Raw genomic sequence first — 23,588 nt, 5'->3', positions numbered from 1 at the left:
CACATCATACATCTTTCCACCTTTCCTGCAATTTTTGCCCAGTGTCATTTAGCAATATATTGAAAATGTCACTGGAGGATTACTTTTTCTTTACTTTTTAATAATGATTATGAGGTAGGTTTGTTTTCCTCAATATATTTGATGTTTAACCATATAAATGAGAGTTCCTCCTCAGAGTACTCGCGTTGGTGACAACATGATTAAAAGTTTCTAATAAATCCCCACTGGCAGTCATGCAGCACATCCCCCTTTCAATAAGTGGAATTATTTTACTCAAACTGGTGCCTGCCTTGCAGACTCAGGGCTCCGGGGTCACTGTTCACAGCTGCAGCAGCTTCTGGGGGTTGGAGTTGCTCCCACGTCCTTGGCATTGAGCATTTCAAAGAGAGTTAAGATTCTGCCCTGTGTCCCAGAGAGAAGATCTGTGCTCCGAGCAAAGTGTGAAACACTCTTGGGGGTGTTTCACAGGGTCCCGTGAAACAGTCTTGTCTGGTTGATGGATTTACCAAGAGCAATTTCATAGCCCGCCTCAGGTCACGTGGCCTCAGGTCACGTGGCTGGAACTGTCTCCATGATGTAAATGGGCCTCACTGTCATAACTCCTCAGGACTGTGAATTCAGTTCCTTGAGAGTTTTTCTTCCCATTTGTGCCCTCACGCGCATCCGAAGTTCCCATTCTCCAAAAGCTGTCCTTTCTTTAACCTTTGGTCTCTATATCCTGCAGTGACATCTCATATACCCTTGCCTGCCACATTATGTGCCGTTTCCACACCCATTCTCCCTCCTGCCTCTTCCCAGTTCTATCCGTTCAGCATTCTACCTGTGTTCTGTTTTCCCATCCTCAGTTCCACCTGCCCTCCATGCTGCCTGATCTCAGTTCTCCCTGCCTTCTGTTCCACCTGCCCTCCATGCTGCCTGATCTCAGTTCTCCCTGCCTTCTGTTCCACCTGCCCTCCACACTGCATCATCTCCACGCTCCCTGTCTTCCATTCTCCCTGTCCTCTGTTCTACCTGTCCACCTGCCTAGTGCACTGGGGGCCCAAACAGCTGTAAAACACTGAGGGTAGTTCTCGGACGGCGCCAGGCTCGAGGAGCCATGCAGAGCAGTAACCAGGTCTACACAGACGGGGAGCCCTGTGAATGATATTTTTGAGGATGAGGGAGTAACAAATGAGGGATTCAGAGACAAGGGAGAGCTGGTCCCTGCTGCCAGGTGAGATCTTTTTGTCCCAGAACTGCCTTTTAAAACATCAACATATTTTGTGTTTACAAAGGTAATCTGGGCTCATTCTGCCGCCTCTGATGACTAGTTGGTATTCTTTCTTTTTTTAAATCTTTTTGGGTTTTTTCTTGTGCTATAGTCTTTATAGCGATGAAATGTGTGTGTGTGTGTGTGTGTGTGTGTGTGTGTGTGTGTGTGTGTATATATATATGTAATTATCTCCAGTTTTGTTCTTCCAGCATTTTCTCATTTTATTAAAATATTTTATATTTGCATGGTTAATGTTTAGTGTTTTAATGTCTGCATAACATTTCATCAAAGTGCTATAGTATGATTGCCTGATTTAGTAAATAAAAATACAGGACACCCAGTTCAATTTGAACTTCAGATAGACAACACAGAAATTTTTAGTATATGGATGTCCTGTGCAATATCTCCAATTCAGTATTTGGGCATACTTGTTTCTCGCTGTTTATCTGAGATTCAAATTGAATTGCTATCCAGTATTTTATCTTGCATTCCTACAAAATATATTACTTAATGCAGTTTCTTGCTGTTGAACATTTAGATGTTTTCAGTGATACAATGGACAGCTTTGGGCAGAATAGTTCCTATTTTGAATTACTACCTTAGGTGGATTATTAGAAATAGAACTACTCTGAGGAGATGAGTATTTTTCCCCAAGATTTTTCAAACGTATTGCTAAATCACTTTTTAAAAAGGTTATAGCAATTTCTGCTCCCACCAGCGGTGTACAAGGGTTCTCATCCCCTGCACATGTGCTAACGTTGTCATCACTTAAATACTTCTTTGCTATTTTGGCAAGCAAATAATGATACATCGTTTTCATCTTTCATTACTAATGAAGTTCACAATTTTTGTTTATCAGGCATTTTGTCAGGCATTCTGTGTCCTGAATTTTAAATTTTCTGCAACCCTATCCTGCCTTCTCTGTCTCTATTTTGCATTGCTTTGAAGTCATAAGGAACATATCCTATTTTTTATTTATTTACGCATTTTTACTGAACCACTGGGGCTGGAACCTGGTCCCCAGGCTCAGATTCCAGGAGGAATTCTGCACAACCCCCGTCAGCCCAGCTGCCCACCTATCCATGGTATAAAATAAAAGCTTCACACGACTTCTAAATGCATTTCAAATTAATCATTTAAAAAGCACAGAATAGTAATTTTCCTCTGAGCCTGCAGAATAAGTTACCTTTTCGCAGTTATCCCCATTTCTGTCTCTAGTGTCAAGCTGGTATCAGAAACAGCTTCCATACAACCCATGTGAACTGCCCTAGGAAGCTCACCAATCTGCCCTCAGAGTTCCAAGTGCTCACGTAAGCCGTGGGCTTCATGATATCCATGATGCTTCCCCTAAAAATACTGGGTCACCGTGAAGGGGACACCATTCCAAAGGAAACAGGGGTGCAGTTCCGTGAATTTTAACAGCTACATTGCCCCTTTCCTAGCGGGGTCCAAAGCTTCAGCTTAGAAAAGAGCTGGGATTGCAGAATGTGCTTCCTCTAAGAAAGGAATGGCTGAACTGTACCGATTCCTTCTGGAACGTTCCTCAGGGTAAGTGAGGAGCACATAGGCTCTGCCTGGCCTTCTGACCTCTGTCTCATGGTGATGACCTGCGTCTGTCCCTTCCTCCAGGCCTGCTCCAGTTAGCCTCTGGCCTGTTAAATAAGAGGCCTCTGGTCACCTTCTCATCCAAAGGGAAGACGTCCCGATGGGTCATTGGCCTCTTGCTGGGACTGGCTTAATGGAAGTTTTCCCTTTGCTGCATCATATCAGTTCTGCAGCCTTTGCTTTGCATGAGTTTGCAGCATTCCATGGCATTCTGCTCCCTAAATCGAGTATGTCCATGTCACCTGCCCGAGTATCTGGCCAGACTCCTGATGCACTGGCTTTCCTCATGAACGGTGCTCTGTGCTCAGGCCGCCGGCATCCTCGAGTCCGCTCTGGGGTCTTGCTTTCCTACTTTGCACTTGACGTTTTAAGTGAAGCACATCGGTATATGGCTTCTGATTAGACATCACTGGCTTTGTGGTTTAGGGGAGTCTTATGTGTGCGTTGCCATTGTTTCACACGTGTGACCTGCAGAAAATTAATGTGAGCCCCTGCGATGTGCCCCTTGGCTGATGCAGGCTTCTTCTTCCTCAAGCAAGGTCCTTGTCTGGTAAGAAGAGGCCCGGCTCACAGACCGCTCCGTCAGGGCAGAAGGTGGGCCATCGTCTGTGGTGGCCTTTACCTTTTCCTCTTCCTCTTCCATCTTTCTGTAAGACTTCAGGGTGCGGGAAAGTGACTCTCTGCCTCACGATGGTCATCAGCAGTGGCCTCAGAATTCTCAGAAAAAGAATTAAAATGTGCATCGGGCTAAGAGGGAAATAAATGAGCTTAGCTATTATGCTAAGCGCTGCCTTGCCGTCGGCGGTGCTGGGTTCACACCCACTGTTGCCATCTCCTCATTCAGATGGAAACACCTCTCAGCTCAGGTTCACAGCCTGTAAATTGGGACCAGAAGAGAATCTGTGGCACAATTGACTTGGGGCCATGGTTCTATTGGCCTTGGCACAGCTCTTGACACGTTGTAACTGACCAATATGTAATATTATGAAGACCATGACCCAAAAGATTTCATCTCATAGTGTAAAGAAGACGCAGAGGTGGCTTCTCTTGAACTCAGCTGGATGCCAAATAGTTATGAATTTCAAAGGTTCATATTCATAAATAGACATTTTGCTATTTCACACATCATCCCTCCAATGGAAAACAAGCATTATTTAGCTTTTTCCCTGAACACCAACTTGGAATCTAAATCTCAGCAATTATCATTATTCACAAATAATTTACATTTCTAGGCAAATGGAAGATACCATGTTATCATTATTGTATTTGTTCAATTTACATAATGCATCCTTTGAGGACTCATTTGGAAGCATATATGTATACTATAGATATAAAATGAATTGGAACAATATTGGACTTTAACATTTCACTGCAGTGCATGCATTTCAAATTAACACAAAAGACATTTAGGCATTCAGATATATTGCTTGTAAAGGTAGAGTTAGTAAAAGAATGCAATTTGGGAACTCATTTAAGAGGGCAAAATTAGGAACATGTCGAAAGTGTGTCTCATTCTATAATTTTATCAGACTTGTACTGATTTAATGGGAGAGGATATATGTCCTGTGTTTTAAAATGTCATTAATTTCGGGGAAAATGTTTACGAGTAAGGGAAGCTTTTAAGATGTCGTTAGCCATGGTCGCCAGAGGCTATACTCTGCGGTCAGGGGCAATGGGACCACTTAGCCACCTGCCCACCCACCACACACACAAACACACACATGCGCGGCCCTGCACACACACACTTGTGCACTCCCAGCCACCCACATGCTGGCCGCCTCCATCTGCTATCTGCTTGGGTCCTTTACTTTCTCCGTGTCTTGATTGTGACTATCCGTTAATTTTTTCTCCCTCTTTTCCTTTCCTCCCTGCTCTGTGTGCTCCGAGAAATTCCCGTCTCTCACACCTTACATTCTGATGAGCCTGCGTTTCTCCTCACATCCTTCTTGGGAAGGAGAACTGGACCATAATTCATTGTGGAGTCGGTGCCCATTGTCTCCAAATTGGCCAAGGGGAACATAGGCAGAGTTTTGAGAAATAAAAGGCCTCTCCTTGCCATGGCCCCCGGGGAAAGACTGCACCCACCTTTGCCTGGTAACAGGGCAGCGAGTTTCCAGTGAGCGCAAGACATATGTGGTGTGATTTCACTCGTCTTTAATTTTTGTTTATTTCATGCAAAAAGATTTAAAGCTTGTTTTTCCAGCCTGGGCAACCATGTGTCAGGAAGCATTCAGTTTAATGCAATTAGAGAGAAGGAAATATAGGAAAGGGAAAGAAAAAAAAAAGAAAAAGATTGTGAGGTCGGAAGTGACTGGTTGGTCACCTTATGCTGGCCGGCCAGGGGTGACAGAATTTGGGGCTCCCTCCACCCCATGCTGCTCCCTGACGTGTTTCCACCCCAGACTCTTAGTTGGTATCAACTTTTCCACGAGTGTTGTTCTTTCCCATCTTAATTGTATCTTTTGACTCATTTACAGGGCAACTTCGTGGCTTGTATGACGGCTATTTTACGGCAAATGGAAGATTATCATTACGCCCATTTGATCAAGACTTTTGGGAAAATGAGGACCGATGTTGTGGTAAGTTTCCCTTTGACGCTTTTCACATACCTGTGTGTTAGGGCCAGCATTTTAAGCAAAACACTGGAGGGAATATTTTCATGGTAAGTATGGTTTTGCATGGAGACTTGCCTCCAATTGATTTGAAAAGCCTCCTGGGAAGGTCTGACTGAAGCCGTGTGATAAGGCAAGGAGACTGGGAGGGTGACTGTCCGTGTAAACCCAGAGAAATCTCTTTTCCACTCTGGTCACAGTTTCCTCTCCTGTACGCTGGGATCATTGAAAATTTGGAGCTGTTACCCATGGAGAGTCTCCCATTAACTCCTGTTCATTTACTGATTGACTTCCCATAGCAGAATCCAGAGAGCCTTTCAGCCTTAAATTGTACGCTGTTATTAGTTAGCTCTAATCATGGAAGTTTATCTGCATTTCTCCAGAGAAGTCTCTAGTCGTCCTCTGTAAAACTAGGATCCAGCTTAAATAGGAGACTCCTAATGGGGGGATTTATTGCTTCCGAGCTGCCTCCCTAAGGGCCCGGCATCACATGGACATAGCAAATGTCCTCCGCAAGCTGCAGCCAAACTTGTTGGCAGTTCCTGATTCGATGTTGACCCGAAGTCTGTGTCGGTGGCACAGACTCCATTTCTGAGGCCCCTAGATTCCTATAGAATACAGAAGAGGCCACCAGTGTTTCTAGAACAAAGTTGATTGCATTTTCCATCTATCTTATTATTAAGGGAGGGGGAGAAGAGAATGTGTTTTATGATTTTTTTCCAAAGGATTATTTCTAATAAAAATATAGGTCCCACTATATAGGTGTGCATGTATCTATATTTAAATTTCTAAGGAGAACAAAAAGGGGTCTATACCTTAAAATCACAGAAGATTTTCTTAAATATTAATAAGCCATTTCAAGGAGTGGTGCACTCACATATGTAATATATGTCACATTGTGTCCTGTGATATTTTAGCCGTAGCCATTGTGGCATCGTGAAATCACATTTGACATGTGTACCATTTAATGCCACCATTCAATCTTTTTAAATTAATTGTTTCATGTGTACAAAACAACGTAATGATTTGACATTTACACCCCTCACAAAGTGACAACCCCAACAAGTTTACTACCCATCTGACACCATACGTAGCTATTCTGATACCATTCACTGTATTCCCTATGCTGTATTTCACATCCTGTTACTATATTTACATGTACACAAACATCTATATACCTATACACATTTATGTATATACATACATACAGGCATATTATAGTTGACATTGCCACCATTCAGTCTTAACTGGATCCCTCAGCCCTGTTTTGGTCAGTGGAAGGAGAGTTGTAGCTGAACCTCTGTGAACAGTTCCAGGTAACGTTCCAGGCCGAATAATGAGGTTTGCAGAATGAGAAGCGTCACCCATCCTGACACCTTAGGACTCCAATTAATAATGCGCCTCTTATCAGAACAGTCACGTGATGGAAATCCACACGTGTGCAGTGTTGAAATATTTCATCTGAACCCTGAGTGGTGCTGTTGATGGGGAAGCTTTGGGCTGTTGTGCAACGTGATTCCACAGAATGGCGTTTGGGCTGCCTGTCGTCTGCTGGCCTCCACCGTGCACAGAGCAGATGAGCCGGCACTTCTATCGTTTGTGGTCCTGATTTCCAGGGAATGTTTTCCCTTAGACAGCAGTTCAGAAAATCAATTATTTGCAGGCGATTTGGTTTCTGATATAAAATTGGTTTGGATGTCACAAATTCATAGTGCAAGGATTGTAAACCTTTCTTTATTATTGATAATCAATCAGAACCTTTGTAGAATGGGTTCCTTCCCGTTAACTATACGTAGAGTATTTGACTGTTTTCTCCTCTGATTGCTTGTCACAAAAATAAAAGGTCATTTTGTGGTAAATAGGTGGAAGTTAGTTAATAATCCAATATGAAAACAGCCTAGACCATGTTTTTCAAGAGTACTTCCTTGTTACAAGTGCAACTTCAAGTTGTGGAATTCAGCCCATTGTCGGTTGGACGAGTCATTCCCATGCAAAGTTGTGGTTATTGTGGACACCGAAGTCACATGCCACAGAGCTGTTACTTTCACAGTCTCTCCAATTACCCCTTGGACCCCAAGACACGGAGAGGATGGAGCACAGCACGAGGCAGAAGGACTGACCCAGAAAAGAACAAGAATGGACAGGTTCGACTCCAAACTCTCTCACCATAGAAACAGTCCTTTCTGGACGGTGAGACATGCAGGAGCTTTCAGTTCTTCTGCAGCGGAGATGCAGGCGTGTGGGATGGGGTGCAGCTCACACGTGTCCCCATCTCAGAGTCAGGAGCAGAAGCAGAGAATGTGCTCAGACCCTCCACAGTGAGATCGGAGGGGATGAGGGCTCTGGACCTTCCAGGGGACAGTGTCGTCTTGCCACTTGTTCCAGATTCCCCCTAAGCGGCCCTTACGAAATGTCTGTGGAGTGACTGAGTGAATGAATAGTGATGTACACAGGACAATGCAGGTGGAAGTCATTGTTGCTTGTTGAAGGTTGAGTGAATATAGGATAAAGGACAGTGGATGGTTGGCGGACCTTGGGTGCCGCCGTCCCTGTCAGCTCCCATGTGGACTCATGGCGGGCCACGTGTTCTGTGTAGCCCCACCTCTCCCTGTGCCCCCCAGTTCTCTCCACTTGTGGGGTGCCTAGGGAAGCTGAGTCAGGCAGGCTTCTGTGCTCTCGGGCCCCTCTATCTGAAATGCCCACCTGCCTGCGTTGAGCTTCAGTCCACCCCTGCTGAGAACGCTTACCCAACACCTGCCCTGGTCTCACCAGGTGGGCGCACACCCTCTGACCCTTCCTTTTGAACTTAGCCATCCCAGTCACTCCTCAGCCTGTATTGAGCTAGTCCAGAGAGACTTTTCATACCTCAAAAATGATGACTGAGAAAGTGAGAATGCTTGTGGGAATTGCGAAGGCCAGACTGCTAGCAGGTGACCATCCTTGCCTGGAGACAGGCCGCTATTGGCCGTTCCTGGTCTTGGACAGCCTTGAGCTCCGTGTGAAACAGCCACCAGAGGGTGGTTTGCAAACCCACGTGGAGCGTCCTGAGTGGGAGGAGGAGCTTTAGGCTGAACATCTGTGTCTTTATTCCTGTGACCATTTCCTTGTAAATGAAGCTTTAATGAGGGCTCTCCACGCTGGACGGTGAGTCTGGGCGATGCAGAATCCGCTTACAGTGAGTTCGCTCAGTAGCTGTCTGTCGAACACTGACGTTGTGTTATCACAGTGGAGGAAATGACGGAGGGCAGGCAGAGAGGACCTGCCCAGGAGGCAGGGCCCCACGGTCTCATGGATAACAGCACAGTGATGTAGAAAAGCCTTCCAACTCACTCAGGATATCGTGCTGCAAAGCCAAGTTCCTTATACACAGCCAGACTGGGTGAGTCAGGTGGCCAGGAAGCTTCCTTCCTGGCTAAGGAGAGAATGGGGGAATATTGAGGACTCGGAGGAAGAACAGTGCATGTAGGGGGGCAGCATGTGCTGGGGGGGCAGTTAGTACATCGGGAGTGAGGTGAGCCTGGAGAGGGCTGCGGCGTCACGACGCCCTGAGGGAGACTGGACTTTGCTTGCTTCTTCTCAACTCTCTACGTCCTTTATTCGGTCTTTTCCCTTAAATGTTTTAAAATTATTCTTAAAGCATTATTTTTTGAGTAAACTATTTTGAGATCAATGTAAGGTCATATGCAGCTGCAAAAATAATACGGAGAGGTCCCTATACCCTCTGCCCCACGTGTCCCAGTGGTAACATCTTGAAAACTATATTCTGATGAATGGCAACACTTCTGATATCCAAACTGCAGCCTCGGCATGGACACAGTCCACTGGTCTCATCCCAATTCTCTCATTTCTCTTGTACTCTTTCCCCTAACTATTTATCATGCAAAAGTGCCAAACTAGAGAAAAGCTGAAAGAATAGTGCAATGAAAACTATTGTTCCCATCACCTGAACTTGTCGGTTGCAAGCACTTACTTCACCACGTTTGCATCCTCTGTGTATCTCTCTGTATCCAGACAGCCAAATCCTGCAAGGACGTGAGAAACGCACTTCTTCCCTAAGTGGTTCAACAAACGTCTCTCAAGAATGAAGCCGTTCTCCAGTGGGCACATTGCTCTTCCAGACATAACAAGCTCCCCCTCGTACCAGATAGATTCAGATTTCCTCGGTTCACCCTCACCTCACCTTCCTTGTCTTTCTTTAGGGGCTCCCTCAATTCCTAATCCAGTCCACATTCACCCACTGCCATTTGCTGTGTGTGTGTGTTTGTGTCCCTGTGTCGAGCGGGGTGACAGGCGGGGTCTCTGCTCCACTCCCCCCATAAGAACGCAGGACATGGTGAGGCCAAAAAGGAACACCCACGGAGCCATAGATAGGGGAGTCACACCACTATATTCTCACTGGCGGCTGGGTTGGAGACACAGGAAGCAGGAGCCACACTTCGCAACCGTCACTGCACCGCTTGCAGGCTCAACCCCCATCTTCTTGCTAGCCCCCATGTTCTGCTAGCATAGCCACGGCAGTTATATTAGTGGCCAATGGCTCCCTGGTTACAGCTGACAGCCAACTAGCCACAGCTGATGGCCATCCAGTCACAGCTGATGGCCATTTACTACCTGAGCCAGCACCTGTCTCTGTGAGGCCGAGAGCCTGGAAACGGCACTCCTGGCTCTGTCCCCACACCCTAATCTCTTTTTTTCTAGAACAAGTTCATCACCTAGTTCGTTCTTCCTTTCAAGACATTGCTTTTTGAATTTTTTGAAGACACCACGCCAATCATTTTGCAGACTATCCCCCTGTGGGGGCAGAGCCCCAGAAAGTAGTTTACAGGCTCTCGGCCTCACGTGAAGGGGTGCTGGCTCGGGTAGTAGATGGCCGTCAGCTGTAGCCATTGAACCATTGGCCACTGATATAACTGCTGCGGCTACGAAGGAGAGCCGAGGAGAGTGGAGGAGAGTGAAAGAGAGTCGTCGGTGGGTTGCAGACAAAACGGACAGCAGGTCGCACGTCCAGTGAACCCAGCCTCCAGTGAGACCGTAGTGGTATGACTCCCCTACCTATGGCTCCGTGGGTGTTCCTTTTTGGCCTCACCATGTCCTGCGTTCTTGTATGGGGAGCGGGAGCAGAGACCCCGCAGGCCTCCCTGCATGACACTCCCATTCTTGACTTGCTGAGTACTGCCTTGTAAGGGCTTCCCATTTGTTTCTCCATCCCTCTGTATGCCCTGCAATCTGGAAGCTTTGTCTAAATTCAAGTTCATCCTTTTCCAAGGGCGCTTCAGTTGGTGGGAGCACGCCCGGTATATCCACTGGGCAGCTGAGAATGCTGGTGACGTTGATGATAAGTTTGATCGCTTGGTTCTAAGGGGGTAACTGTCAGATCTCCCCGTTGTGAAGGTGCATGCTGCTTTGCAATTGTCATGTCATGTTTGAGCAATACTTAGGCAGCCACAGAAAGCTGGCCGTTATTCTACCCCTAACAACCCTTCATCTGATGAGTTTAGCATCTTTTGAGGGTCCTTGTCTGACACAGGTATTTCTTTGACATAGCAGAGTGGTGATTTCCTACTTCTGAGAGTCAAGGCACTTTGACTTTAAGAACACTGGGAAAACACTGGGGACGTCGGTTAAGGGGAGACTGGAGAAGTGTGGTTGCCTTGACCAGATCTGCAATTTGAAATGATCACCCTGGCTGATGCCTAGGGACCGAGAGGGACAAGTGGATGTCGGTAGATGAGCTAGGATTCCTTTCTGGCAGTTCAGGTGAGCGAGGATGACCATTTATTCATGTGGGTGGGCATAGGGACAGACAGAAGTCTATGGGTTGATGACAAGGAGACTTTTCCCATGGAATACATTGGCAGCTCTTGGTAGACCTGCCCACTTAGTATATGGGCAGTGCTGTCAATCATCAAAGTAAGCAATGCAGCAGCAATGGCTTGGCATTAGAAGATGAAGTTTTCACAAAATATCCTGTAGTAGCCTCCATCTCCCCTTGTTGACTTGAAAATAGCAGTGTACCAGTCTGTTAAGCTGCATCAGCTGCTCTGGCAAGTGCAGTGGTGGGGACTACCGCCTCGGCTAGTAAGTTATGCAGACCGCCAAGGAAGCCTTGCAAACCTCATTTCCCATAATATGCAGCATTTCGTTTGATCAGCAAAGTACCGAAATTTAACAGCTGAGACATACTAATGAAGTATGGGGCTGTGTTTCCTGGAAAGAAAAAAAAAGGAGTTGGAGAAATATGCTTCTCTTCCAGAATAATAAACACCAGACCCTATATCTCAATTATTAGGCTTTGAGGAGTGATCAGCAAGAAAGCCAGCAATTTCATGCAAATAGAGATGTGACTAAATTACAGCACTCAGCCGCCAACCTGATCATTAAAATGTGAAACTCTTGACAAAGTGGGGAAACTCGAGTAGTGAAATAGGAATTTCAATATGTAAACGAGGGAGAGAAGCCATTCTGTGTGCTGCGGGGGAGGGGGCGGGGGGTGCATCAGAACTCCCCCGCTCTAAGACCTGCTGGCCAGTGCTTGTGTGAGCAGAGTTTGGGGGTCACGGGGCTGGCTTGTGGCTCCTGAGTTTGCCCGGGTCTCTAAGGTCTCCTGGACTGGTGGTCTTTGTTATAGAAAGAGTGATCACAGGATCACAGTTGCTCCCGGAGTTTTCATTCACGGTAGGGGGCCTGGCCTTGCTATTAAGGTCACAGAGAAAGTAGCTCATCTTTGAACCTCAGCTTATTGTTGCTGTCAAGTTGAAAGTGTGCCTCTTTGCAAGACGTACTTGTTTAGAACTTTGTGCTGGGAAGTGCTTTCCTGGCTGCTTAAATGCTGTTCCACACCTCAGTCTTAACAGCCACTGCACCTAATTGTGATTCAGTAGATCCCAGAGATGAGAAACGTCCACTCGGACAGCGGCCTCACGTTTCTAAGGGAGTTTTCAGTTGCCTTCTTCCCGACACCCCAGATCTTGAGGGAGTGCAGACGACCAGGGTGTGTGCTTTCCAGGATACCCGCTTGTTTTGTCCAGCCTAGCTCAGTACAACTGCCAAGCTGTCAATTCTCCTACTTCCAACAGGCAGAGGGTGGAGCCCCTCGGAAATGGTTTCCCCTTCCTGATGCCAGGCACAGTCTCATAGGTGTGGAAGGGTGGGGGGGAGCGTGGGGGTCAGAGGCTCGCTATCGCCGAGCAGCTTACGGGATGTAGCTGCCGTCCAGAGAGCTGGGCAAGGCAACCACATACTCAAATGGTTTATGGTGAGCTGAGTATGTGCAGATGGTCAAGGGTTCCTCTCTGAGCCTTCTGCTTGTTAAACTACACAAGAAAAAGGAAAGGATAATAAAATCCCATATTCAGCTGGGTGGGCTCTGTTCATAATGAGAAATAGATTTCGAGTAAATATAAGAAATATTAATAATAACCTGCATGTTATGTTTGTAAAGATACATTTTTCTATAAGCCGCAAGAGAATGAATGCGTGTTTGTTATCCTTGGGGACTTAACTCTTCGTGACTGTTAGAAAGACGTGCCCAGGGGCTGTTTCCGAATGTGCGCTTGGAAAAGACATCCCCGAGAGGCGGAGTTCGGGCAGACGGGAAGACAGAAGCAGTGATGCGCAGCTCGTGGGAAATACAGCCCCACGACTTTTCAGAGTGTCTTCTGTCAGCTAAGAGAAAGGAGGTCACTCGTTACCCAGTCACCCAGGGAGAGGGGGTGGGTTCCGCCTTGCTCTGGGTGGGCCGTTTCAATGTTTTGGTTTTTATTTCAGGATTTCCTGATGGAAACATTCATCATGTTTAAGAACCTCATTGGGAAGAACGTCTACCCTTTCGACTGGGTGATAATGAACATGATGCAGAATAAGTGAGTACAGGGACAGAAGCTCTCACCTGGCGGGAGGTGCCTAATTCATGTCCGGGGGGACTATGGTGTCGCCTGGCTACCATGGGGCTCTTCACCATAATAAACGTGCTCCTCCTTCTGTGCTGCAAATAGTCGCCTGCAGAAAGGGACCTGGAGATTCGGTGATTTCCTTATGCCAACACAGGGCTCTGCCCCCTGGAGAAAAACAAACCTGAACTTGAGCCACCCTTAGCCTCCGTCAAGGGCAGAGAGGTACTGTTTGCCGTCAGTTCACCATCTAATTTTAACCATCTGTGTTTATTAGCCCAAGTAATTCTCAGCTCTATGCTGGGTTTTGAAAGGTGTTTGCATTTCACATTTCAGCTTAAAAAAAAAAATGAGCGTGTTCTTCTTACTTATTAAATATTAAACTTGCACCTTGATCATCTCCCTGTGAGAGCTGTTGGTTAATTTTCCAGCTCCTGGGTTTTTTAATTTCTGTAAGCACCCATGGTGGCCATCAGGTTCTCTGTCACATGCGATTTTGAGAAGAAATTTCTGTTTACCTCTTTTTCCCCCTTCTTTCTTATTAGAATTTTTGTGGAGATAATTGTAGATTCCCAGGCAGGGGTTGTAAGAAATAACACAGCAAGAGGTTATGTACATTTTACCCAGGGTCCCTCAATAATCACATTTTGCAGAGCTGTAGCACAAAACCTTAACTAGGGAAACGGCACTGATGTCATAAATCATGGGTATTACTCAGATCTTCCCAGTTTGACTCGTGCTTGCGTGTGGCGTGTGTTCTTGAATCCAAGTGACAGTCAAATCACAACATTGCCAGTCCACAGGGGTCTCTCTTGTGACCCATTTATAGCACATGTTCCCCTCCTCTCCACCTCCACCGTCTCTAATCCCTGGCAACCACTCATTTCCTCTGCGTTTCGAAAATTTTGTCATTTGGAAAATGTTATCGCGTGCACTGTGTAACCTTTTGGGATGTCGGCCTTTTTTCACTCCGCTTAATTCCCTGGAGATTCATTTCGGCTTGTCCCCGTTCACTGCCAAATGGTGTTCCAGGCTGTGGCTGAACCACCGAGGTTTTAACCGTTTTCTTCTTGAGAGACATCTGGGCTGTTTCCAGTTTGGGGCTGTTACAAATACAGCTGCCGTGAACATTCATGGACAGCTTTCTGTGTGAATGTGTCTCTGTTTTTCTGGCACAAATGCCCTGGGATGCAAGCTCTGAGGTGTGTGGTAATTGCCCATTAGTTTTATGAGAAACTGCCAAACCACGGCTGTGCCCTTGTACAATTTCACTGACCCTGTAAGAGATCCAGTCTCTCCACATCCTCACCAGCATTTGCTGTTGTCACTGTTTTTGTTTTTGTTTGTTTTTGGCCATTATAATAGATGTATACTATGTCCCATTGTGGCTTTAATTTGCATTTTCCCCTCATGCGTTTGCCTCTTTTTAACGCTTTTGTCCACCGTGTGGACACATCCATAACAGCGAGGGCTTCTCCTTTGCCTTCCCTGGGTAATGCTGCTCCCTAGGATGGCAGGGCTAAACTCGGCCATGTGTGCCGTGAGCTGCCGCGCTCTGAGCAGGCCTCACGGATAAGCCTCAGTGAATGTTGCCTGTCTTAAATCATATGTCGCTGTGGCTGAAACCTCACCTCCTTCCACACGTCGACAACAGTTGAGAATTCAGAGTGGAGAGGTTCGGGAGATGCAACTCACAGCTATAGATACAGCCATGGCGTGGGGACCAGTGCCGGGTCCTGGCCTCAGCGTCTGCGTGTCACCTGCTGGGTGACTTCCAATTATTCTCTGGGCTCTTGCATCACAGTCCTCATCTAGAAAGTGAGAGCCTTCAAATAAAGCGCCTGTGTCCTCTTCCTTCTTCTCTGTTGGGTTAACTTTCGTGAGTTATTCAGAGCAATTTAAAATGCCTCTGAAGAGCTGCAATGTTCGTGTATTTAATGGCCTATGCTTCACATAGCAAAACAAACAAATACATGACAAACAAAGTACACTGTCCGAGATCTGTCCATTCTCCTTGCTCGGCCATGTGCTGTAGCCGAAAATGACAGAGCGGTCGCTGCTCTCTACCAGTGAAGTAACTCGTGGCTTCTGCATTTTAACTAGACTTTGAGGATCAATTTGTAGGTCAGTAAAGAAACCACAGGTCTCGTTACATTGCTGACCAGAACTAAAGGGCACTCTGCCACGTGAGGCCAGCAGGACAGGCCCATGGTGCAGCCGGGCTTTGTGACCCCACATGTGGACTGGACCTTCTCTGCATGTCCCCTGCAGTGTGGCCAAGTCCTGGCATCCAGGCTGTGCCTTCCACACCCCTGGGCGCGGGGACAGGCATCGCTCCTGCAAAGGTTGGATGCAGTCTGCTCCTGGAGGTGTATGACTTGGTACCCCCACTCCCAGGGGACCCAGGTAAACTGTCACCCTGTCAAGGATGGTGGTACAGCCACACTCAATTTATTTTTATGCTGTTTTTATGATGATTGAGAGTCTGTTTCGGTGTTAGCGTTATGGATGTATTGTTCCCTCTTCCTCCTGCTTCATCGTCGGCCTCCTGCCAACCCCGAAGTGTCAGAGCATCGCCCCACGACTGCATGTGGGTGAAAGCCACATGGGTTGTCACTCAAAGCACAGCACACTGTGGTCAGGGTTTCCGTCCCCAGAGACCCAGGGTTTCCTTCTCGCAGGATGGTCTTGTTTCTGGGTAGGAGGTGGCTGTCCCCTGCTCACTGAAATGTACGTTCCCTGTACACAGAGCCAGCCTTGCGCCTGCATCCCTACTCACCAGGGCACCTCTGCAGGGCACAGCCATGTGACAGAGACATGGGTGTGCGGTGGCATCTCGGACCCTAGCCTTTGCATCTGAGCCATAAGGAGGTAAAAAACACTTTACAAGGGAGAAGCCATGGTGTCTTCTTAGCAAAACTCCTGGGATGAGCTGTGTAGGTGACAATGGGGTGAGAGTCTGGAGCGGGACGTCCACCCCGTTCTCTTGTTCAGTGTACACACAGACCACGCCCCACAGGACGTCGTGAGAAGGGTGTCCGTCTGAACGTAAAATCCCTATGGTTTATTTCATGTCATACGTGAACCATCGTGTGGAACTGTCTAATCAAGAAGTCTTGCAGACTGAGGCTAGATCTTCCAGCTGGTAGAGTTTCTTCCTTTGGAGCTTCCTAAGGATGAGTGGTGTGTACGTGCATGTGTACATATGTGGGGTGTGTGTGCGCATGTGTGTCGGGGTGTGTTGGTGCCAAGTAAAGGCACTCTGAGAAGCTCCAACAGCGTTGCTGTCCCAGCAGACGCATTCTGCTGGGACAGGTCCACAGGCCAGCATGACCAGCAAGAGAGGACAGCACGAGGGAGCACGTGGGCACTGACAGAGCCTGGGCTTCCGCCTCCCACGCCCCCAGTGCTCCCCTTCTGCTGGATAACAATACTGGTATTTGGAAACTGGATGCTGGGTGCGTGAAGGTTATTGCCTCAGTGTACCCAACTAGTTCAAACTTAAAACTAGCTCAGGACGTCTAGTGTTTGACCCTTCTGTTTTCTTGAACACCCTTGCATAAGTGCCAGATTCAGAACGAGGGCTTTCTCTTTTCACATCATGCCCTCACTCTCCGAGATGCGTTACACATGCACATCCGGGAGCTAAGCCTGCACTCCATCTGGCCTGCTTTCCCTGTGCCCAGCCCTGCCCTGGGGATGTGACGTGTAATCGTGGCCAGGACACCCTCCGCAGCCCCCAGAGGTGGCTGGTGTTTGCTTTTTGTTTTTGTTTTGAGGTTTTAAAACTTTCTTTTTCAATGATGATTGCCATACAGCATTACGTTCGTCTCAGATCTACAAAGCGACATTATGATTAGACATTTCCATTCCTCATGAAGTGATCACCCCAATAAGCCCAGTGCCCACCTGACACTGTACACAGTGACTGCAATAGTATTGACTCTGTTCCCAGTGGTGGACTTGATATCCCCATGACTGTCTTTTTCTAATTATAGTTGACATTCTGTTTATCCCTGTGTCCTTAAAGCACTTTCCCACAATACTTACTACTTCCCTGAGTGAATTTTAAGTGTAGAGTCAAAACATTTCTGCTTAGCTTTCTTCGCCAGTTGAAGTGTAAGTTATTAGAGAGGGTGCCGCTCGTGACTGAGCTGTGTGGAGACCTGCTGTGAACTTCTGGAGGACGAAATCTTATTAATATTGTCATCAAATAATTTCCATTGGAAATCACGTAGATATCATATTGCGTTGTTTCTATGCCATTATCTATTTGCCTTTTTCTGCCTGTCACTTGATCGCTTGATATCTTATAAGTTGCAGCCTCCCCGCCCCCGCTCCCAGCATGTATCAGAGATTTGCTTGCCTCCTTGGGATGAGTGGTGATTCCCAGAAGCCTCTGGAGTCTGTATTTAAGTTTTCATGGCACAGCTGGACAGGCAGTTTTACCACCCACAGCTTAGAAATTGACAAAACCGGCCTCTGTGGTCTCTTAAATATGTGCGTACTTATTCTGATTTGTCTCTGCAAGTGCACCGTTCCTCAGTTCATGGGACTTCTGAATGTAATTAAAGAGAACGCCCATTAGTTTTGGTACAACAACCTGTAAATCAAGAATCAAAGTTATAGGGTTTAATAAATATCCCAAAGGGCACTAGTCACTTGGCTGCTCCATTCAAGATAGTAACCGGGTGGCGATGGCCTGACATTATCCTCGGCTGTAGGATGTGATGGTGCCAGATGGCAGGATGACATTTCCGATAAGCACAGCTCAGATATAGAAGTGTGCTTGTGTGTTAGCATCCAGAAGTGCTTCCTAAGCTCCCCAAGGGAGGCAGGTGCTAAGCTTCCACATGAGATCTCAGGGTGTGTTGGAAGCATAGACTTTCACTGTCAGCATATACGGGCTGCGTCCATCCGTAGCTCCTGTTGGCGAAACGCGTCCGATTTGTGCTTCGCGGTGTGTGTGGCCTGGCTATCATACGGTTCTCTTTGGTGGTTAGCAGGAACATGCCCAGGTCTTGAAATGTGTATGTCTTTCTTCTAATCTTAAGGCTTGAACTCATCCCAGGAGGGTGTTTGTACACTAATCATCCCCACCTAGAATTTTAAGGAATAGGAGTGACCTGGTAGGAATGGGTCTGAGGGTTTGACTGAATTCCTTTTTCAGCTTGACGAAGGAATTTATTTCAGCGTTTGTTGTTCACTGCTTTAATTTGACATGAGGAAGGCATTTCTATAGTGTGCAGTGGGTGAAAAGAGGGCCGGTATTGAGTATAATTTTCAGATTTTTAGAATTAGAGTTTCTAATTCATTTTGAGTGCGTAATGCTGAACAAAACCTTTCCTGAATTTGTCAACTCTTCAGACTTGCAACAGAATTTTAAAATGTGTAACTACCCTGATTCAATGATCACCAGGCCTTACTGCTTGTGTCCGCCTCTCTCAGGATGAAAAACAAATGAAACCAATACTTTTACTTCCTCGGAGCTATGATGCTTTGCAACCATGGTTATCACTCGTTTTCAAGTATCCTTGTGTCTTAGTGTAGATTTTGTGTCGCCTACTTCTTCTTTCTTAAATGTTAAGCTAGGGCCTGAAGAAGATCATATGTGGAATTTGTGGTTTATATTCTATACACTTTCATACAGGACTTGGTATGTTTTACAAGCAAGGATTCACAGACTGTGAATATAAAATAGAACATGTAAAACCACAGAGGATGCATGAAGCTTTCTAGAAACCAAAAGTCTTGAAGCTGCCTGGAAAACAGCAAAAAGGAAAATATCATAGGGTGCTAAATTTTCACTAAATAAAAAAGAGATCCTTGCAATTTGTCCAGGGAGACTGATGGTTTATGATATAGACCCTTCTACAGGACACATTGAGCAAGAGACTATCATCATTAAAGAATCAGTTGAGAACTCAAAATTCTGCCCACAGGAAATGGAGGAGATTACTCTTTCAGCGCTGAAATGCCTAACATGTTATGAGTCAGCGTCTTGGCCATGACGATATGGCCAATATAACGACATGGTTCATCACAGCTGAAACTGTCTGAAAGACTCGCTCATGGAATGGAGTGGATTTTATTGACCCGTTCAGTTGATTGTCGTCTAGTTGTTGACCATTAAATATTGGAGACCACCAATCAAAACCTATTGTCTGGTTCTACTTTAACTGGAATCATGTTAATCTTCCACTTTTCCTTTCAAGCTCTGAAATGTCATCCCAACTCAGATCATGTGCGATCACATTGCTGTTTATTGCATGAGTCTAGGTGTTACTCTTGGTTTCGCTCACGGCCATGTGGAGACAGCCCACCACAGGCCTCGATGACCGTACAGCCTGCATTCCTGGTCTCCCTTAGACTCCAGCCTCGTCTCCTTTCTCTTCTGTTCCCCCTTCTCTCACCTGTGATTCAGACATCTTGCCCAGGAAGTGTTTCCTCTGTCCATGGATGTAGTGCAGTACATTCCCACCGACCACATGTGCATAATACATATTTACACACTCAGAATCTCACGTGGCTCCTCTCATCTGGTGACTTTTCCATGCATATATTTTTTTATTTCAGCTGCACAAAACAATGTAATAGTTAGACATTTACCCCCCCTCACAAAGCATAACCCCCCTCCCACAATCTACTACCCCTCTGACACTGTATGTAGCTGTTACAATTCCATTGACTCTATTCCCTGTGCTGTACCCCACATCCCGTGACTATACATATATATATTTAATTATAGTTGACATTCAGTATTATTCAGCTTCAGCTGTACAGCGCAGTGGTCAGGCATTTACACCGTCCATGAAGTGGTCTTCCTAATCAGACACGTGCCCATCTGAACCCCTATAAAATCTTTACATGCATATTTTTTTTAACTTAGTGATTTCTTTTCAATATAGTGCATTTCCCATTCATAAGTAGTATCCATTAGAGTTACCAGAGCTCAGGATGGTAACCTCACGGATGTTTCTGCCAATATTTGTTTGACACATAGTCAGGACAGAAAAGGGCCTAAAGCTTTAGAAAGGGACTCTCTATCTTTGAAGTGGCAGGTCTTTTAGAGATAAATCATGGTAATGCTCAGAAAGCAAGTTTGCAGGGCCGGTTGTTTGCAGGCACAGCACCGTTTGGTTTCATTGCTATGGAAGAAGGTCAGTCCTTGCCAGCACGGCACCTCAGGCTTGCATCTGAAAATGTACCATTTGCTTTAGGATGGAAGAGAGGGAGGTAGGGGGGGTCTCTACTTGCTAGGGAACTGGCTCAAGGGCCAGGGCACCAGCCGCAGCCTGACAATGGTCGGGTCTAGGAGGGCTGTGCCATTTCTTCCCAGCCTGGCCTCCTTCTGAGGAGACACGTCTCCCGTGAAAGGGCACGCAGCTGAAATCTTGGTGCAAGTTGAAAGCCTGGGCATAAAGCATTTGTGGCTCCAGAGATTTTCTTTTCAACATCTTTTTTCCTTTCTTTGAAGCCTAGGGTTTTAGTGGAGGCTGTTACTTTTACTTTACTTTTTTTTTTTTAATTTGATGGCTTCCTGTCGGGGTTTGCTTAGCCAATGGCTTGAGGATTTTAAGCACACCTCGGAACTCTTCTTCCTTTGAAGCAGGATACAGCAGCTGTTGGCGTAGACACGGTCACAGCACAACTAGCCAAGGACCAAAAGGAAGAAGAAATAAATGTTGTTTTTCAGTGAAGAAACAAGAGTTCAAAGTCAGTCTGATGAAAACATTCTGGAATGAAAATTTCCCTGGAGGTCAGCGTGCGCCCATGCTCCTAGCTCACGCAGTTAATAATACCGCTCTTTGAGGCCCAGTCCTTCCCCAGGAGACCCACCTGACCGAGCACCTTTGCGCCTCGGACCCCAGTTTGCGGGCACCGAGGCATGGCCTGTCCCCTGGGTTGGGTCGACCCACGCTGCACCAGCACAATTCTGGCCTGTCTCCTGCAGGACATGTCCCTCTGGGGCAGGGTGGGCCATCTGGAAGCACCGGGATTTCAAAGCAGACCGATTTGGATCTAGAATGGTGCTCAGGGTCCCAGTGGGAGTTCTGCTTCTCCTTCGTGGCATTTCTGTAAACGATTGGAATACTCCCCGTGCAGTACTTCCGTGGCATGCGTGCTTCTGGTCGTTGCTTAATAATTCAGCGTGGCCTGAAACTAAAACAAACAATCCCAGATTTTTACCTGTTTCTTTATCAGCAGTTGCTTGCGCAAGCCTCGGCATTTCATGCAGCTGGGTTGTATTCAGATCGCCTCTTTAGTTAATGCAGAGATGAAAAATCTGAGGGCTCTCAAAGGCAGGCAGTGATGAAGAGCTCTCAGCCAGCTCTCTTCCTGGAAGCTTGCTTTACAGGGACGTTTGGAAAAGGGCGAACTGTTTGTAAGAGTCCTCAGAGACAGCGTGCAACTTTCCGGCTGCTCCGGCCGGCGCCGAGGAGCTATCCTGCCGGCACTCGGTGCTGGAGGCGGTACTTCAGGAGGAACGGAGCCACGGGCTCTTGCTGTCTGATGCACGAAACGTGTCTTCCATGCAAAACAAAATGGAGGAAATACATTTTATTAAGGTCGTATTATTCTCCAGACCCTTCCATCCTAAATGTTTACCTCTGGCGCTCCTGGGACTTAGAGGATAGCCTGTGCAGGGTAAGACCGTGTGGTGTTAAGCTTCCATTTAAGTCTAGAACGGGAGGAAGGGGGACAGAGTTTTTGGGTTGCCAGCAGTGTCTTAGGTACCTTTTCCGTGGTTTTCAACTAGGGCCGATTTTGCCCCCTAGAGGACATTTGGCAATTTTGTTGTCACAACTAGGGCTACTGTCATCTGGTGGGTAGAATCCAGAGGTGCTGCGAAATAAAAACATCATCCTTCCGTGTATAGCACAGCCCCCATCCCAAAGACGTATTTGGCTCAAAATGTCAACAATATCCCCACTTTATGGATAAAAACAGTGAGTCTCAGTGATGTTAAGTAATTAATAGAAATATATGTGATTCATTTCAACGACCCTCTTCTCTTATTTCTGCATTTCACAGCCACCCTTCCCTGTTGCATGGCCCCAGCACCCCTCAAAATAAGTAGTAGCAGCCACGGCCTGAAGAGGCCACGGCAGAGCTCTCGGGTGTCACGCTGGTGCCTGGGGGTTGCAGCCAGTTTTCCCCAGGCACGCCCTGCCAGGGGCTCACGCTTCACGCAGATGGCCCCATGGACATGGCCAGGGTCTCATGGTGGTGGGAGCAAGGTGGGCATTAGAGTGAAACTGGTGTGAATTTAGGTTTTCTCCTACTGTGTTTCCCCGAAAATGAGACCCAGCCGGACCATCAGCTTTAATGCGTCTTTTGGAGCAAAAACTAATATAAGACCCAGTCTTATTTTAATATAAGACTGGGTATAGTATAACGTAATATAAAAATATCATATAATACTGGGTATAATATAATTTAATATAATGCCGGGATTTCTATAATATAAGACTGTGTCTTATATTGATTTTTGCTCCAAAAGATGCATTAGAGCTGATGGTCTGGCTGGGTCTTATTTCCGGGGAAACCCAGTACTAGTCCCTGCATGTCAGGCATTACAGAAGATTTCAGAAGTGTCTCTCATGCAGGAGTTTGTGTTTTTGTTTTCAGATTCTGCGTATATGTGAGATCACACAGCATTTGTCTTTCTCTGACTTCCGTTGCTTGGCATAATGCCCTCAATCTCCGTCCATGTGGTCGCATACGGCGGGATGTCCTTCTTTCTCGTGGCTGAGAACTTGTCTGTTGTACATAAATGCCCCGTCTCCTTTGTCCATTCATCCTTAAACCTTGTTTCGGGTATGTGTGTTGCAGGTGTCTTGTCCAACTCAGTGACGTTTGTTTGTTTGTTTTCTCTCTTAATAGTAGTTTTTATGGGTCAACATTAGAATTTTTTATTTGAAAAAGTGTCTTTAAAACAATCTTTGAAAACTCTTGTAGATGGGTACTAGACTTATCGAGGGGAATCACTTCATAAGTTATATAAATGTCCAGTCAGTATGCTGTACACCAGAAATTAGTATATTGTATGTCAACTGTAATTGAAAAATTAAAAGTTGGGGGGCAAAATAAAAGACTGGTACTTTTATTTAAGAAAACTGTGTGGACTTCCTGCTAGTGAATTGGTCATCACAAGTGTGGTGACCGTCCCAATAGGAGGGGGTAACATTCTTTCTCTGTGGAAGCTCCATGAAATGCAGTTTTTGA

At 46.4% G+C, this 23,588-nt stretch overlaps 1 protein-coding gene across 2 annotated transcripts in view; it reads left to right on the top strand.

Moving 5' to 3' along the window:
* Window positions 1-23,588, top strand: part of DOCK1 (dedicator of cytokinesis 1) — a 444,845-nt gene that overhangs the window by 265,850 nt on the left and 155,407 nt on the right. For both annotated transcript variants that reach the window (XM_019728239.2, XM_019728238.2), the window contains exons 28-29: window positions 5,335-5,436; window positions 13,237-13,331. In XM_019728239.2, the coding sequence (XP_019583798.2) occupies window positions 5,335-5,436; window positions 13,237-13,331 (197 nt within the window). The remainder of the gene's footprint in view (window positions 1-5,334; window positions 5,437-13,236; window positions 13,332-23,588) is intronic.

This window comes from Rhinolophus sinicus, linkage group LG07 (genome assembly GCF_036562045.2).
Source record: "Rhinolophus sinicus isolate RSC01 linkage group LG07, ASM3656204v1, whole genome shotgun sequence".
Lineage (NCBI taxonomy): Eukaryota > Metazoa > Chordata > Mammalia > Chiroptera > Rhinolophidae > Rhinolophus > Rhinolophus sinicus.
This window is presented reverse-complemented; position numbering and strand designations above follow the sequence as displayed.